Here is a 14,275-nt window from a genome sequence, read left to right on the forward strand (position 1 = left end):
ACAGTGAAAATGGGTGATTTTGATGCATCTCTGTTATTAAAATGGTCGCCATTCGGCCATCTTGAATCAGAGCATGAAACAAATGAGGCCCGCATAGGATAGTTGTATACTACATGGAATTTTAGTGAATTTACAAATGAAGTTGAATCAGCTTCATTTTTTGGAATTTCTACACTGTGATGATTCTGTTTACTATTGATTTCAAAAACTTGACAATTCAAATTCACTCTTTTTAATTTTTCAAACTTGTGGGTACTCTAGTCATTGGCTATATAATAGCCTTGCTTTTTAAGTTTTTATATTGTCACCTATGGTGAGTTGTAGCGACCTATGCACTGCTAACTCTCATACTATATATTTACTTTATACATTCAGCCTCACTTACATGTTCAACAATAGGAAATAATGCCATATTGAATGCAATCAATTATTAATCAAACAGCTGGAACAATTTCATTAGCATGCAGTAATTTATTACTGTATAATATGCAACACATCTTTTCAAATTGCACTGAATGTAGATTCAGCGTATCGGTATATTAAAAGTTATTCTCATCACATATCGGCATGGAAAATACACCTGTATAAACATGTAATATCCTTCTCTAATCACTCACTATTGGTGACACAACATCAATGAAAAGCATGCTTGCAACTCAATAATTTTCTCGCCACATTTTAAGTTATTCATTTGTTGATAATGAATATCATTTTCTATTGCCTACAGGATGGGAATAAAAAATAACTCACTCCACGGATTCATGTAAAAGTTCCCAATACATTTATACATTTTTTTTTTACTCTTGCTCAAATTGGCCTTTGGTGGCGCTGTTGCAAGATCCAAATTTTTACAGACAGCAAATTTTCCAGAGCAGGATTTTTCTATCTAGTTTAATTAAATGTATTTTTAAGAATAATTCTTGATTCTGTTCAACATATACTAATTTAGAAGCATCTATGGAAGCAGTAAAAACTACTTTGCATAAAGCTCTTGACAAATCTGTGGAGGAATTTTTTTTTTGGGGGGGGGGGTCTGGCTAAAGATTACAGAGTCTCAGTTCCTTGAAGCACAAATTTCAATGAACAAATCTCTACATGTATCATAAAACTTTACTTTTGAAATATATACAGTTAATATAGAAAATTGTTCATGTTCTCTTTGCAACAGAGCTAAGTTGATCCCTTATTTTACTAAGTCCATCTAACATGGTGTCTAATGTTTCTTTACTTAATTCAACACTGAGTGAAGAGACATCGGGAACAGTATCAACTCGCTTTGCTGTCTCTTGTACCTGTATAAAAACAGAACATGCAGGTAAACAATATACCAATATATATAATCATCATTGATCAACATAACGTGAAGCAAGAGACAGGATTTAGAAGAAAATTAGGTACCTCTGGCTCACTGTAATTTGAGAATGTTACAAGAGGTCATACTCGGTAACCTTTTCACTAACAACTCATGCATGCATTTTTATAAAATGTATATCACTCAGATACAGTTGTTGTTATAGGTTTTGGGGCAAACTTGAAGGGAAAGGTATAATCCCAACTGCATTCCACTCGCAATGCAATATGGATGAAAAGTATGTAAAACCATAGCTTAATGTTTCATTAAGTATTTTAATATCAAAACAAGCTTTCAACCCCAAGCTGTACTTAATGTTTTTCACAATTAGTGTGCAATTTTTAACACAATATATTTATCTAATATCATGTTCATACTAAAAAAAGTTTTGCTGGCGTAGGTTGTGCACAGTAATTAAAACAATCAGGATCTCTTAATTCTGCATTCACACCAGTGTTAACTACAGGAAAGAGTAAATATAGCAGCCAATGAATAATGAACACAATGACTTGTAGATAGGTATGAATAAAACTAAATCCGTTATTAAATTATAATGACCCTTGGTATTTAATTGTTATTCCTTGCCAGTGCATGGCTGGTATCATTTCTGATACAACTTGCATACACCTGGAAAGCCAGGGGTAAAAAATAAATAAATGCCCCAAATTATTCGCTGTCAGGAGACTAACCCACCCATTAGTATAAGGAAGAGAGAGGTGAAATTTGGTTTAGAAAAGTTTCACTGTAAAAGATTTAATCAACCAAACAATTCTGAAAAATGAATAATTATCTTCCATATTATGTTTGGTTTAGACAGGTTCCAATGTACCTCAGAAGTTGTTCAGATTAAATTCTGAATAATTTGAGAGAGCAGACAATCTGGTGATCCTCACATCACGTACAACTAACCACAAATTATTAATTTAGTTAAAATACCTTGAGTTGTAATATACACGTTGGCATTGACATACGACTAATGGTGTCTGTTGATGTTTTCAAGTCTACCCGCCAATCAAAATCAACCAGTCTTGGTAAAGAAACTGACAAATAAAGTGGAAAAAATGACATAGAAAGTATAATGTTTATTAAGCAATTGACTTTGGGGTAACCTCTGTTAAGGTCTGGGTGCTTGTAAAATCAAAATTGCCAAAACACAATTGTGATAGGAAGATGGTCACGTGACTAAACATGGAATTTGGTTTCTGTGGCAAATTGCACTATTTGTATCATCAGCAAAATCTGACGAATCTGAGATCAATTCACATGAGGTACCTTTGTGTATAAAATCAAAGCCATCAAACCAATTTTCAACAAAAAGTCAAAAATATAACTTTTTACCGAAAATTACAAAAATATTCATCAATTAAAGATATCATCATGAAATGAAAATCTAAGTGAGATCTATGTGAGAGCATATATACACCATGTATCAAAGCAATCAGATTGGTAGTTTTTAAGAAGAAGTTGAAAAAGTAATCAAAGAAAGCTTAGAAAGAACTCCCGTGTGCTGAGAGTATTGAAGACACATTAAAAATGTTTCAAAATTACTTGTACTTGAGATATTGATGGAATAGCTGAAAACTAATTATGCAAATCAGGTAACTGATATGAACAGATTTAAGTGTAAAACTAATAAGGTCTGCACAATGTACCAAGTTTCATTGAAATGTGATTAGAACCCAAAAAATATTAATTATTATGCTAATTAGAGAGTTAATATGAACAGATTTTAACCCAAAATTAATCAGGCTGTCTATTGTCCTAGAGCATTTATGTACCAAGTTTTATTCAAATGTGATGATCAATACTTGAGATATCAGTATTAATTAATTATGTTAATTAAGTGATTAAGAAGCATACATATTTACCAAAAACTAATATGGTGTATAGTCCTAGGTTCATTGAAATGTGATGAGTACTCTTTAAAAGTTTCATTGAAATCCAATGAGTGGTTTGTAGACATCAGTGCAACAGCCATAGAACAGCAAAAAATTAACTAATTATGCAAATTAGGTAATTAATGGGCACAATTATTTATCCCAAAATTAATCAGGTCTCTGCATATTCCTAGAAAATGTCGCGAGTCTCATTGAAATGTGATGATTAGTACTTGAGATATCAGGTGAAAAGCTGAAAATTAACTAATTATGCTAATAAGGTGATTAATATGCACAAATATTTACCCAAAAACTAATTAGGTCTCTGCACAGTCCTCAAGTAACTATGTACCAAGTTTCATGTGATCATTACTACTCGAAATATCAAAAGCTGAAAATTAATTAATTATGCAAATTAGGTAATTAATATGTACTGATATTACCCTAAACACTACCAGGTCTGTGCAGTGTCATATGACATCTATGTACCAAGTTTTATTGAAATGTTATGATTAGTACTTGAGATATCAGTGGAAAAGCCGAAAATTGATTAATCATTATGTAAATTAGGTAATTAATATTAAAAGATTTTTACCCAAAACTAATCAAATCTGCGCATTAGTTCAGAGCATCCATGTGCCAAGTTTCATTGAAATCCAATGAGTGGTTCTTCAAATATCAGTGGAACAGTCATGGAACAGCTTGAAATCAGTTAATTATCATTCAAATTAGATAATTAATATTCATAAATTTTTACCCAAAACTAATCAAATCTGCGCACTATTTCAGAGCATCCATGTGCCAAGTTTCATCAAAATCCAATGAGTGGTTCTTCAGATATCAGTGGAACAGTCTTGGAACAGCTAAAAATCAGCTAATTATCATGCAAATTAGGTAATTAATATTCATAGATTTTTACCAAAACCTAATCAACTCTGCGCATTATCCCAGAGCATCTATGTACCAAGTTTCACCAAAATTTGATTAGTGGTTCTTGAGATAACGGTGGAACAAAAAAAGTGACATACATACAGACAGACAGACATACATACAGACAGACATACAGACAGGGTAACTGCAAAGACTCCCTTTTGTGCTTCGCACACGGGAGTCAAAAAGTTAACACGAACGAAACCAGACGACGAACAATCATAATAAGTGACAGCAGAGCTTAAAAAGATGGCAACACTCACTCTGATTGTTTAATGATCTATTTCTCCATGTTGATCTGAAATGAAAAACAATCATATTTGTACATTATATGGTTATGCAACAACAAAAAAAAACATGGCCTCATCTATGTGTTATTCCGAGTTCACTTGAAAGGCCTCTTTCACAAGAGATTGTAAGGGCTTTGACTCAAGAAAAGGGTCTATGCATGTTAGCCATTAGCCATTTTAAAAAGGCTGAACAAATATTTTAAAAATGCATTGGACCAATGAAATTTGTTATGCACTATGCATTATGTTCATAATGTTGGGAACTATTCCAACCTAATTTTAATAATGAGAATAAATTTTACATGAATTCTGCATATGGCTGAATAAGTAGGGTACACAATCTGTTGAGTGATACCGTTTAATAGTCAGCCACTTGGACGGATATACTTATAAACACTGGTTAGGTTTGTATTTCTGTCTCTACACATAATTTAAACAAGATGACTTGTCGAGTATTCTACACACCATGCAATATACTCACTACTATCACCTACAAATGTATGGTATATACCGGTATCATTGGAGATGTACATCATTATGGTAACTGCAATGTTTTTTTATACTTACATATTATCTGCAATTATTTTTGAGAGAAGATCCTTCAAATTTTTGTGAAAATTATCTGAAGTGAGAAAACAAAATTGTTTGAAACTAACTGGATTGCAACTGTTAGAAATCAAAGAAATCTTAGAAAGAACTTCTGTAGCTGAAGGCATTTAAGACATATAAAGAAATACCGGTAGGCAGTATTTAAAATTAATTAAAAAAGTAAGACTGGGATTAACTTAAATCCCTGTATAATGCCACAATCCCTCAACCCTCCAGGATGTCCATGAAAAATTAAACTACATGTACCGTAATTCAGGTGGTCTTGTAGAAAATTGAACAAGCACACAGTAAAATGAAGAGATTTTTATTTATTTTTTTTGTTTTGTTTTATTCTGCACTTATATTAGATATTTCTATAGAGGGATATTTACCTGGGAATAAATCTTGAACAGACATGAAATCTGAACAACCTTCAAATATTGCACATCGTATGAGTGAACTTAGAGTGACAAGTAACTACATATAGGAAAGAGAAAAAGCATGAGCATTTTAGAAAACATATATCAGGGAAATTTCACTCAAATATACACCACATTAACCCCGAAAAGCTAACTTTTACTACTTTTCACACACAAAAAACTGTGATAATTGTTTTAAATATTTTTCCATCAGAAATACATGTAGATCAATTATGTCTATTTGTTCAAAATTATAGAAAAATAAACAAAAATCTACAAATTACGTATTAAGCAATTATTCATAGATGTGTCATTACTTTTTTGTGTGAGTATACCCAGTAAATGAGATACAAAATCCTAATAATATATAACAATTTGGCAAAAATATATGTATTGTGAAGTTATTACGAGATATTACTATGCACAAGGGCAGTAAAGCGATTAACTAACGCCATGTAGAGAATCAACTCTTGGAAGGCATACCTTGTTGTACTGCGATTATTTTATGTATTTTCCGTCTAAAATGCCAGCAATAAACAGTTGATGAGGGTTCTACTAAGTAACGTGCGGACACACGCGAGACTGTTCGGATATGCTACGCACAGGAACGAACGGGGGCAAATAAGTAACGTGCTGGGCAGCGGCAGCAATCCTTGTACTGTATAATGTTCATTTATGCTCAAAATTTGAAACGGAGTCGCTATTATGGCTGATGACGGGCCTTTCGCCGAGTCAGTCCGCCATGTTGTTTACTAATTTTGGTTAGCGTTCAACAATAGGACAATACCATTTGATCCATATGGGGTGACAATACTACATATTACAAATGCCGCACATTGTCAAAATTTACTAAAGTAACATGCAATGAAATCGGTATCCTAAGAATATCGTAACGTCTTTGAATTTTCTGTTGCAGCATAAGTATGTATCAAGGATGCGTAGTATACAGTACAATTATTGTTGCCACTTCCCCGCACGTTACTTATTTCCCCCGTTCATTCCAGCGCATGTATGGACCATCCCACGGTGTCCATGCGTTAATTAGTAGGACCGGTTTATGAGACTTATGACTGCACAGTTCTATTTCCATCCTGTACTAAATGTACACTGTTGTTGTATCTGACGTAAACAAAAGTATTTGAATGTGACACAGTCTGACAGGAAGATGTTCATAAAACATTTGCATATGTTGTATTGCATCGCGTCATATTATATTTTATTTATTACCTGTTTTGCAATATTTTGTTGAACTCTCAGTGTGGCTGCAATATTTTCAGTAACAGTTTTGGGATATTCAATGACATCCCTGTATAGGAATGCATCTTCACATAACTTCAAGACAAATTCCTTTGAGTTAGCCTACAATTAAATAGAATAGAGGAAAATTAGTATCGAAGTACAATGTGCAAAGGTATAAACTGCTTTTTCGGTTCTAACATATTTCCTTCCAGAAAGGTTTGTGATTAAATAATGTAAGGAAGAGAGATATTCATGTTCCTGGCCATCATGAGTGTCAGTTAACTGAATGTCAATTAAAAATGGGCATCTTCAAAAAAAATCATGAAAAATCATATTAAAAGCAAGCACTGTCAGTGCACAGCTGCTGTTTTATATTAAATGCTAGAAGTGTAGGTGTACATTAGGCTAAATAGGGATGTAATGCAATCAGTGTACTGTAATGGGCTGAGCATATTAGGTTGAATCTAATAATGTATGTATAATTAATAACTTGTCAAGTGCACAAGAGCAAAATCATTCTCAAGATACGTCTCAAACTTGGGCATACATTGGGGTTGTTATAGTTCACTTCCTGTAAAAATACAGTGACTAAAAAGGAAGTGGGCAAAATTTCTCACCAATTCATTCAAGAAACCATTGTATACATGCAAACTTGTATTTTCTGTCATTACTACAATTATTTTAACTTTCTTGTTTAGGTAAAATATTGATACACTTGCAATAGTTTTATTAACAAATTTGTACTTTAATGTATAAAAACTGCTCAGACACATTACAAAATTTATACTAAGATCAAAACAACAATCATAATAATGTTAAATTCCAATTAGTTAGTTCTTTTTCACATAATAAAAAGTATACAAAAGTAAACATTTTTATGTCTCTTCCAAGTAGACACAAACCTTCATGAATTGCAACTAGAGCTTCCTATCTTCCTAATGCTGAGCAGTCCTGCTATAAACACCACCGGGATCTCGCCAGACCAATGGGAGTGCCAGTCACTTATGAATATTAATGAGCTTGGTCACAGTGCAAATATTCTCTTTATTGAAGTCAAAATATTGTGTTTCACAATTTAAAAAAAGTTTGATATTAAAAATGAAACATTCTCAAAATGCAAACACTGTGGAATACTTTATTTTCGCTGGAATTAATTTTCGCTGAAAAGGCTTTTTGGGCGTTTTGTATGGAATTTATTTTCACTGATTTTTGATGAGTTTAATGTGAAATATAGGAAAAAAAGTATATTCACTGGATTTTATTTTCACGGAAACATCCCTCCAGCGAAAATAGCGAAAATAAATTCCAAGCGAAAATAAAGTATTCTACAGTACTACAAACTCAAAACAACATACGGTATAACTTATTGTTACATCAGCAAATAAAACTTCCAAAGTTGCAACATGACAATACTTACTTCGCGATATTATACACCGCTTATACCAGTAAATCCTCTTACTCAGTCATGATGCCTTTCAAAAAATGTTAGTTCATTTTTTATATGATATAAAAGTAAAATTTGACTTAGTTGTTTTGATCACCCGATCGCTTCGGTAAAAAAAACACAGACTCCCCATGATGTTTGTGACGCATTAGTTGACCGGCATGTGTCCTTTGACCCGATGGGTCAAGAATGCCATTAACCAATCAGAATGCTGCATGGTAATGTCGTTAGAACCCTAAGTTTTCCGAATACTAGTGATCATAAAAATGACATTGTGGATTTCAGTTGAAAACTGCATGATGGTTTTTACTCAATCACGCAATAAACACACTGCTTATTATTGAGTAGCATAAACAGATTGTCACTTCCGCTTTGACTACTAATATGTTAAATTAGGGTGGAATTTGAAAGAATGCCAATCTGATTAAAATCTGATGTAATGTACGGGCTTTAATTATTTTGGCTATGAACTTATTTTAACTTTATTTTTTATTACTTTTGTATTTTATTATGATTTTTTATTTTTTTTTTATTTCGCCCTACATACATCTGACCCGATGCCTATGTAACGAGACTTCAACGAGACCCACTATCGACGATTTTAGTCAACGAATCACATACCTCCTTCTATATAGCGCACATGGTGACGTCACCGGGCAGAGTCAGGTGGCAAACACACTCAAATAAAATGGCAGATTATACCGACGTTAGCGACCGAGAAAAACAAGGCTTTTCGGTAAGTTTATCACTGTCAAATGCAACGAAAGTCATTTTTTTATGTTTATATTGTGGCTCGAATGGTTCGAGTTTAGATCGTTATTTTGCGTTATTCTGGGAGTGACGATTTTGTTTCCACCGAATACCGGTATCTTTACTAGTCGCTTGCCCTGGAGACAGGTGATGTTTTGTTGACGATCGGGCCAAAATAGTCTACGGTACTGAAGCCGTAGCTGTAAATATTCATCAAAATGTATCAACATTTTGTACATTATACATTAAAGTAATTGAGCTGATTTGCTCCAATTTTCTGCGTCGATGCCGTGGGCCGGTGACCGTTATACAATTTAAAATCAGTTTGCATTGTTTACTATAGCTGTTTACAGTGTTCTAATCATTACGATTTACTTATTTTTTGCTTCCATTCTAGATAATTATGTTCAGTGTTTGATGTAAAATTGAAGCGATGACTGAATAAACAAACCTTGGCTGGCGAAGATGTATCAGGAAGTGTACACATTTGTTGGAAGTGAAAAAATATTCAATGACAAAAATTGTAAAATGCTATGAAATTTCTTTTGTAAATAAAAATATACTAGCAATTTTCTATTAATGGTTTATTCAAGTGGGCAAAATATAATGTACAGAAAGATTGCCCGTAGAGTATCGCTACACTGAAAAATAAGCAACCGACAGCCTGTAAAAAAGCAGGGCTGTGATTGGCTGTTACTTGCGCGAGATTTGAACGGGACTTACATAGACGTCAGATCAGATGTATGTAGGGCGAAATTAAAAAAAAAATCACAAAATCAAAGTAAAATAATAAAATAAAAAGGCATTAATAACAAAAGTAATAAAAAATTAAAATAAGTTTATAGCCAAAATAATTAAAGCCTGTACACTACCGGTACATCAGATTTTAATCAGATTGAAAGAATGCTGGCTTTCAATTTAAAGACATAGAAAATACAGTTTATGAAAAAATTAGTAATTTGTAAGTTCATACTGTTTTACAATGTGTACTTACCAACAAAAAAATATCAATCAAGAAGGAAAGAGCTCTCTAATTAAGCACCCCTAACCCTCAAACCCTAACCTTAACACTTTAGCAATTGTAACTGTATATTAAAAATATTAAACTATGGTAATTAATTAATTGAAACAGGGTGCCATACACACTTTTCAGCAAATAAAAGGGTATGTCTTCTCTGTAACACAAATCAGATCAAAAATTAACATTTTGTGATGACTTGTCCTGTCTATGCCCAACACAGAAACATTCTACATGTATTTAGGGAAGCAAGAAAAATATCCCAAATTTTAATAAAGCATGATGACAAATTCAGTTTTATATTGTGCAATACATTCCTGTCATTTCCTTAAGGCCAATATTTGTTTTGAATCTGGACAGCAACCCCCCTATAGACATGGATGTCACCTAATGATCTTCAAATTTTTTGTATTTTCTGCCATTTTCATTTTGACAATCAACACGAGCACATCTAAGGACATTGTTCTTGAGAAAAAAATAAAAGATAAAATCTGCACATTCTGAATTTGCTTTGGTATTGTTTTAGAACCGTAGAACTAACATGTATACCTTTTTAGTTACTGTACTGAGTAATCCTAGTTAAAATGACAAAAGATTTTTGTATATTCTTAATAAGTTTGGGCGTTCCTTAGCCCATGCTAACCACTGTTTCTTCCCGTGTGAACGCAAATGGGTCTATCCAATCTAGTACGTCCATGATCCAATATGCAAACATATGAGATTAGCTTAAATCTTAGCCCGTACGCCAGGTAGCGACAACTATTCTCATTCATTCCAATGGATATTAAGTGGTTAAATAAATATGCCCAGATACCTATATATCTTATACTGGACACAAAATTGCAGAGCTCCCCCAATTGTTATCTCAATCACTGTGTCTCAACACAGACTATAAACGTGAATGTCGCCTGTGGCCAGGGGCGTCGACCCATTCTGAAAAGTGAGGGGGACACTTTTGTGTCCGCGTAAACGGCCAATGACCGCGCTTGCATGAACATGGGGTGTCTGAGAAGGGGGGACTGCCCTATGTTCTGACATCTCTATGTTTCGATACCACTATGTTCCGACACCCCTATGTTCCAACACACAGTATACTTGTGTCAAACTGGACTTGTGTTAATACTGGAAATCCAACTGTAGTGTAGTCCGGCCATGATGCTCGAAAGTCCGTGAAGGCGGAATCTTGCATAATGTTATCGGATAATTATCAGAGAATTATCAAACAATGTTGCCCATTGTATCATTCTAATACTTCGACAATTAATTGACAATATCAGTGTCTGTTGGATGTGTTTCCAACCTTAAATCCTCCGATTGCCTAACTATCGAAGTTTTAGATCAATAATTATCGGAGAATTATTTTTACCTTTTTTATGAAAGTTGTACTTCAATATTCATCAGTAGCGGAATTGCAAGGTTGTCGTTTACATCCGGTAGCACCTTTCCAAGTTTATCTACATATTAATTAAAATCATTTATTTATTTATTTATTAAGCGAGAGATGAATAGGCACTGCATTTAGCATTCCGTAGTGTTTGCATAAGTTTTTGAGATTGCCAAAAGGTTTCACACTATCTCTTTCCATTCCTACATTGTGTGTTTTCGGCCAACAATCCTTGTTTACCTCCACACGTTATACGTTTTTCTATCAATCTAAGACATTGATAGGTCTCAGAGAATTCCATGTTTAAAAAAATTAAACCACCACCCAGCTGTAGACCCTGTCTAATATCAATCTAAAACATCGAGAATTATCAGATATTTATCCGATAATTCAAATGTACAATAGGCCGGCTTCCTCTAATGCGAGGCTATTGCACAAGTTTATACTACCTGCAAATTTGATGCATATTTCATCGTTCAAGGTTAAGGTCCATATTAGACAGATTTCCTTAAGGAAGTCAGAAAGCACTATTCTATTCTATTCTTTGTTGTTCCATTGCATTGTTCTGACTTCTGATATTCCTCTTTATTCTGAAAATATTCCCATATGTTACACTCATAAATTACAGTTGGTATAATACACAATTTAAATACTTATCCTTATATCTGCCAAAACATGTATATCTCGTATTTATACTTTACATTATTTCTTTGTCAATATCCTTTGTGTTCTGCAGATGTATTTGAAACTGCCTATTCGCTCCATTGTGCAGTCGTCGATTTTGTATTTTACGTTTGTGTAAATTACCCAAACTTCTTTGCTACATATGTTTAATTTACTTATGTAAATCTTAGGTCAGGCAACGTCTCGCAATCTATTTGAATTCCATTTTTATCTATATGTAATTTCTTGGCAGTGTAATAGCATTCTCTTAAATAAATAAATAAATAAAATATTGAGAAAGCATAAAAAGACCTATTTTCCAATACATGAATATGTCATGACTAATTCATTTTATCATAGACAGGATTTGCCCAGAAAATGCCATTTGATGATTTTGAATAACGTATAATAAAGTTAATGAATTCATAATCATGCCAATAAGTAATGGATTATACGATGTAATATCCAACGTAATACTTGTACGCTACACCAATATAGCTTTAATTTGATATATAACATGATGGTGTTTGTCTGAGGTATTCCTATTTAAATTAATATGTGACAGGCTATTACATAATTATATCTTTGTATAAGGTTGATCCCATAAAATTCCCTTTTTATTTGACGCTGTGTATAATTTTTTAAAGCTAACATATTTACCCTGATTTTCGGGGGCAAAACGGCTCAGATTCCTACAGCCAAAATTGACCGAATTAATTCCCATGTTTCTGTCTATTTTATGGCATGTAAATTTGATAGCCTTGTACAGTCAGTATTCTGTAACTAGACTGATCGCGCTGAACAGAGAAAAATCATGTTGCTTCGTCCTACCACGGGGAGGGGTATTTATCCAATTTTGGCTTCCGACCACTAGCGTACATATTTCCATTGAAATATGGCACATTCTGGCCGGCTCAGAATTTATTGGATGATTGTCGAACATAAAAGTACTAAACAATGTAATTTAAGTCTCCCCGAGTACAAGTTGTCAGGGCCCCACATGAAGACTGTCAGATACATAGTTTATTGTTGATCTGAACGTTTGGCAATAATTAAAAAAAAAAAATTTTGCGTCTGAAGCTTGATAGGATACATCGTGTCTGAGAATATTGCCGACGATGATCACAAAAACACCTCCATGAAAGCCCATAGACAGAAGAGTGGCAAGTATTTTAATCTGGCATAGATATTTTTTAATGTAAAAAAATGTAACATTGTGTTACAAAAGGTGAGCGTAGAATAATATTTGAAGAAGAATAATGATATTTTTTCTTATAGTAAAGAGATAAAAACGCAGTGAAATGTCAAAAACGTTTCTAAAATTTCGTAGGTGTCAGAACCTATTAGCATCTCAATATAGGGTTGTCGGAATATAGGAATGTCGGAACATAGGGGTGTCGGAATATAGGGATGTAGGAACATAGGAGTGTCGGAATATATGTGTGTAACCTCGAGGAGGGATGTGCCCCCCTTAAAAGGTAGAAATTTTTGAAAAATGCAACCACAATGAAGTGATTTGGTGCATACTTGGGGAATTTCATTCTTGATCATTAAGAATACAGTACATGTACACAGAACCAAAGGCCTTACACAAACGCAAGCTTTGATATAAGCCTATTATTGATATTTGGGTAAGTCTGGAAAGTGGAGGGGACAGTTGATATTGTGTCCCCAACCCTTCAGAAAATTGGGGGGGGGGCGTGCCCCCCCCCCCCCCCAATGATCGACGCCCCTGCAGACGGTGGCGTGACACTCCATAGACTCATTTCCTGGCCCAGAAACCGTGAAGAGTCCAGAACAAAAACGTTATCGAAATATCATAAATAAAATTAAATACGGTATGGTACAATGTATGATCTGTGTACACTTACCTTCAAAAGCACATCAAGTTGTTCAAATTTCACTTCCGCCATGTTTGACTGGTTTAGATCACAGGCGCTGGTTTAGATGTGAAATATTCACAGAATGTAGGTTCGTGTAAAATTCGATTATTGTGTATTACTCTCGTATAAACTTGAATATTTAAAAATATTATTTATGTGACTGAATCGGCAATTTGATTTGCATATAGAACTGAGAATACCACAGCACTTTCGAAAAAGGGAGTGGAACAGTGCAGCTCCTTTGCCAGTTTTCAACGTTGTGGGCGGTATTCCAAGTCTCAACAAAAATAGCCCGGGCGGTTGATCAATACATGATATGGTTTATGGCTTTTTACCATAATTTTCGATGTCTAAATGATATATAATACCAAAAAATCTACAGGGAAAATAGGTTCATAAAGAAACGCACATTATTGACATAAGAAAGCAAATACGTTTT

General features: G+C 33.8%; 1 protein-coding gene across 1 annotated transcript; it reads right to left on the bottom strand.

Annotated features, from left to right (window-relative positions):
• Positions 1–451: 451 nt before the first annotated feature.
• On the bottom strand, positions 452–14,072 carry LOC102806643 (COMM domain-containing protein 9-like). The gene is made up of 7 exons (XM_085496135.1): positions 13,825–14,072; positions 6,683–6,814; positions 5,429–5,513; positions 5,016–5,070; positions 4,422–4,456; positions 2,288–2,391; positions 452–1,292 (listed from the first exon to the last, which is right to left on the bottom strand). The coding sequence occupies exons 1-7, from the start codon at positions 13,864–13,866 to the stop codon at positions 1,149–1,151; spliced, it is 597 nt and encodes a 198-aa protein (XP_085352261.1). The 5' UTR covers positions 13,867–14,072; the 3' UTR covers positions 452–1,148.
• Positions 14,073–14,275: the final 203 nt, after the last annotated feature.

The sequence above is a fragment of the Saccoglossus kowalevskii genome, chromosome 1 (genome assembly GCF_978046115.1).
Source record: "Saccoglossus kowalevskii chromosome 1, keSacKowa6.1, whole genome shotgun sequence".
NCBI classification, from domain to species: Eukaryota; Metazoa; Hemichordata; class Enteropneusta; family Harrimaniidae; genus Saccoglossus; species Saccoglossus kowalevskii.

Excerpts from the sequence above, each read along its gene's own strand:
- LOC102806643 (XM_085496135.1), bottom strand. The coding sequence starts at position 13,866 with ATGGCGGAAGTGAAATTTGAACAACTTGATGTGCTTTTGAAG. Across the intron at positions 4,457-5,015 it reads AAAATAATTGCAGATAATAT|ATCAACATGGAGAAATAGAT; the intron begins GTAAGTATAAAA and ends TTTTCATTTCAG. Across the intron at positions 1,293-2,287 it reads CGTGTATATTACAACTCAAG|GTACAAGAGACAGCAAAGCG; the intron begins GTATTTTAACTA and ends GTTTTTATACAG.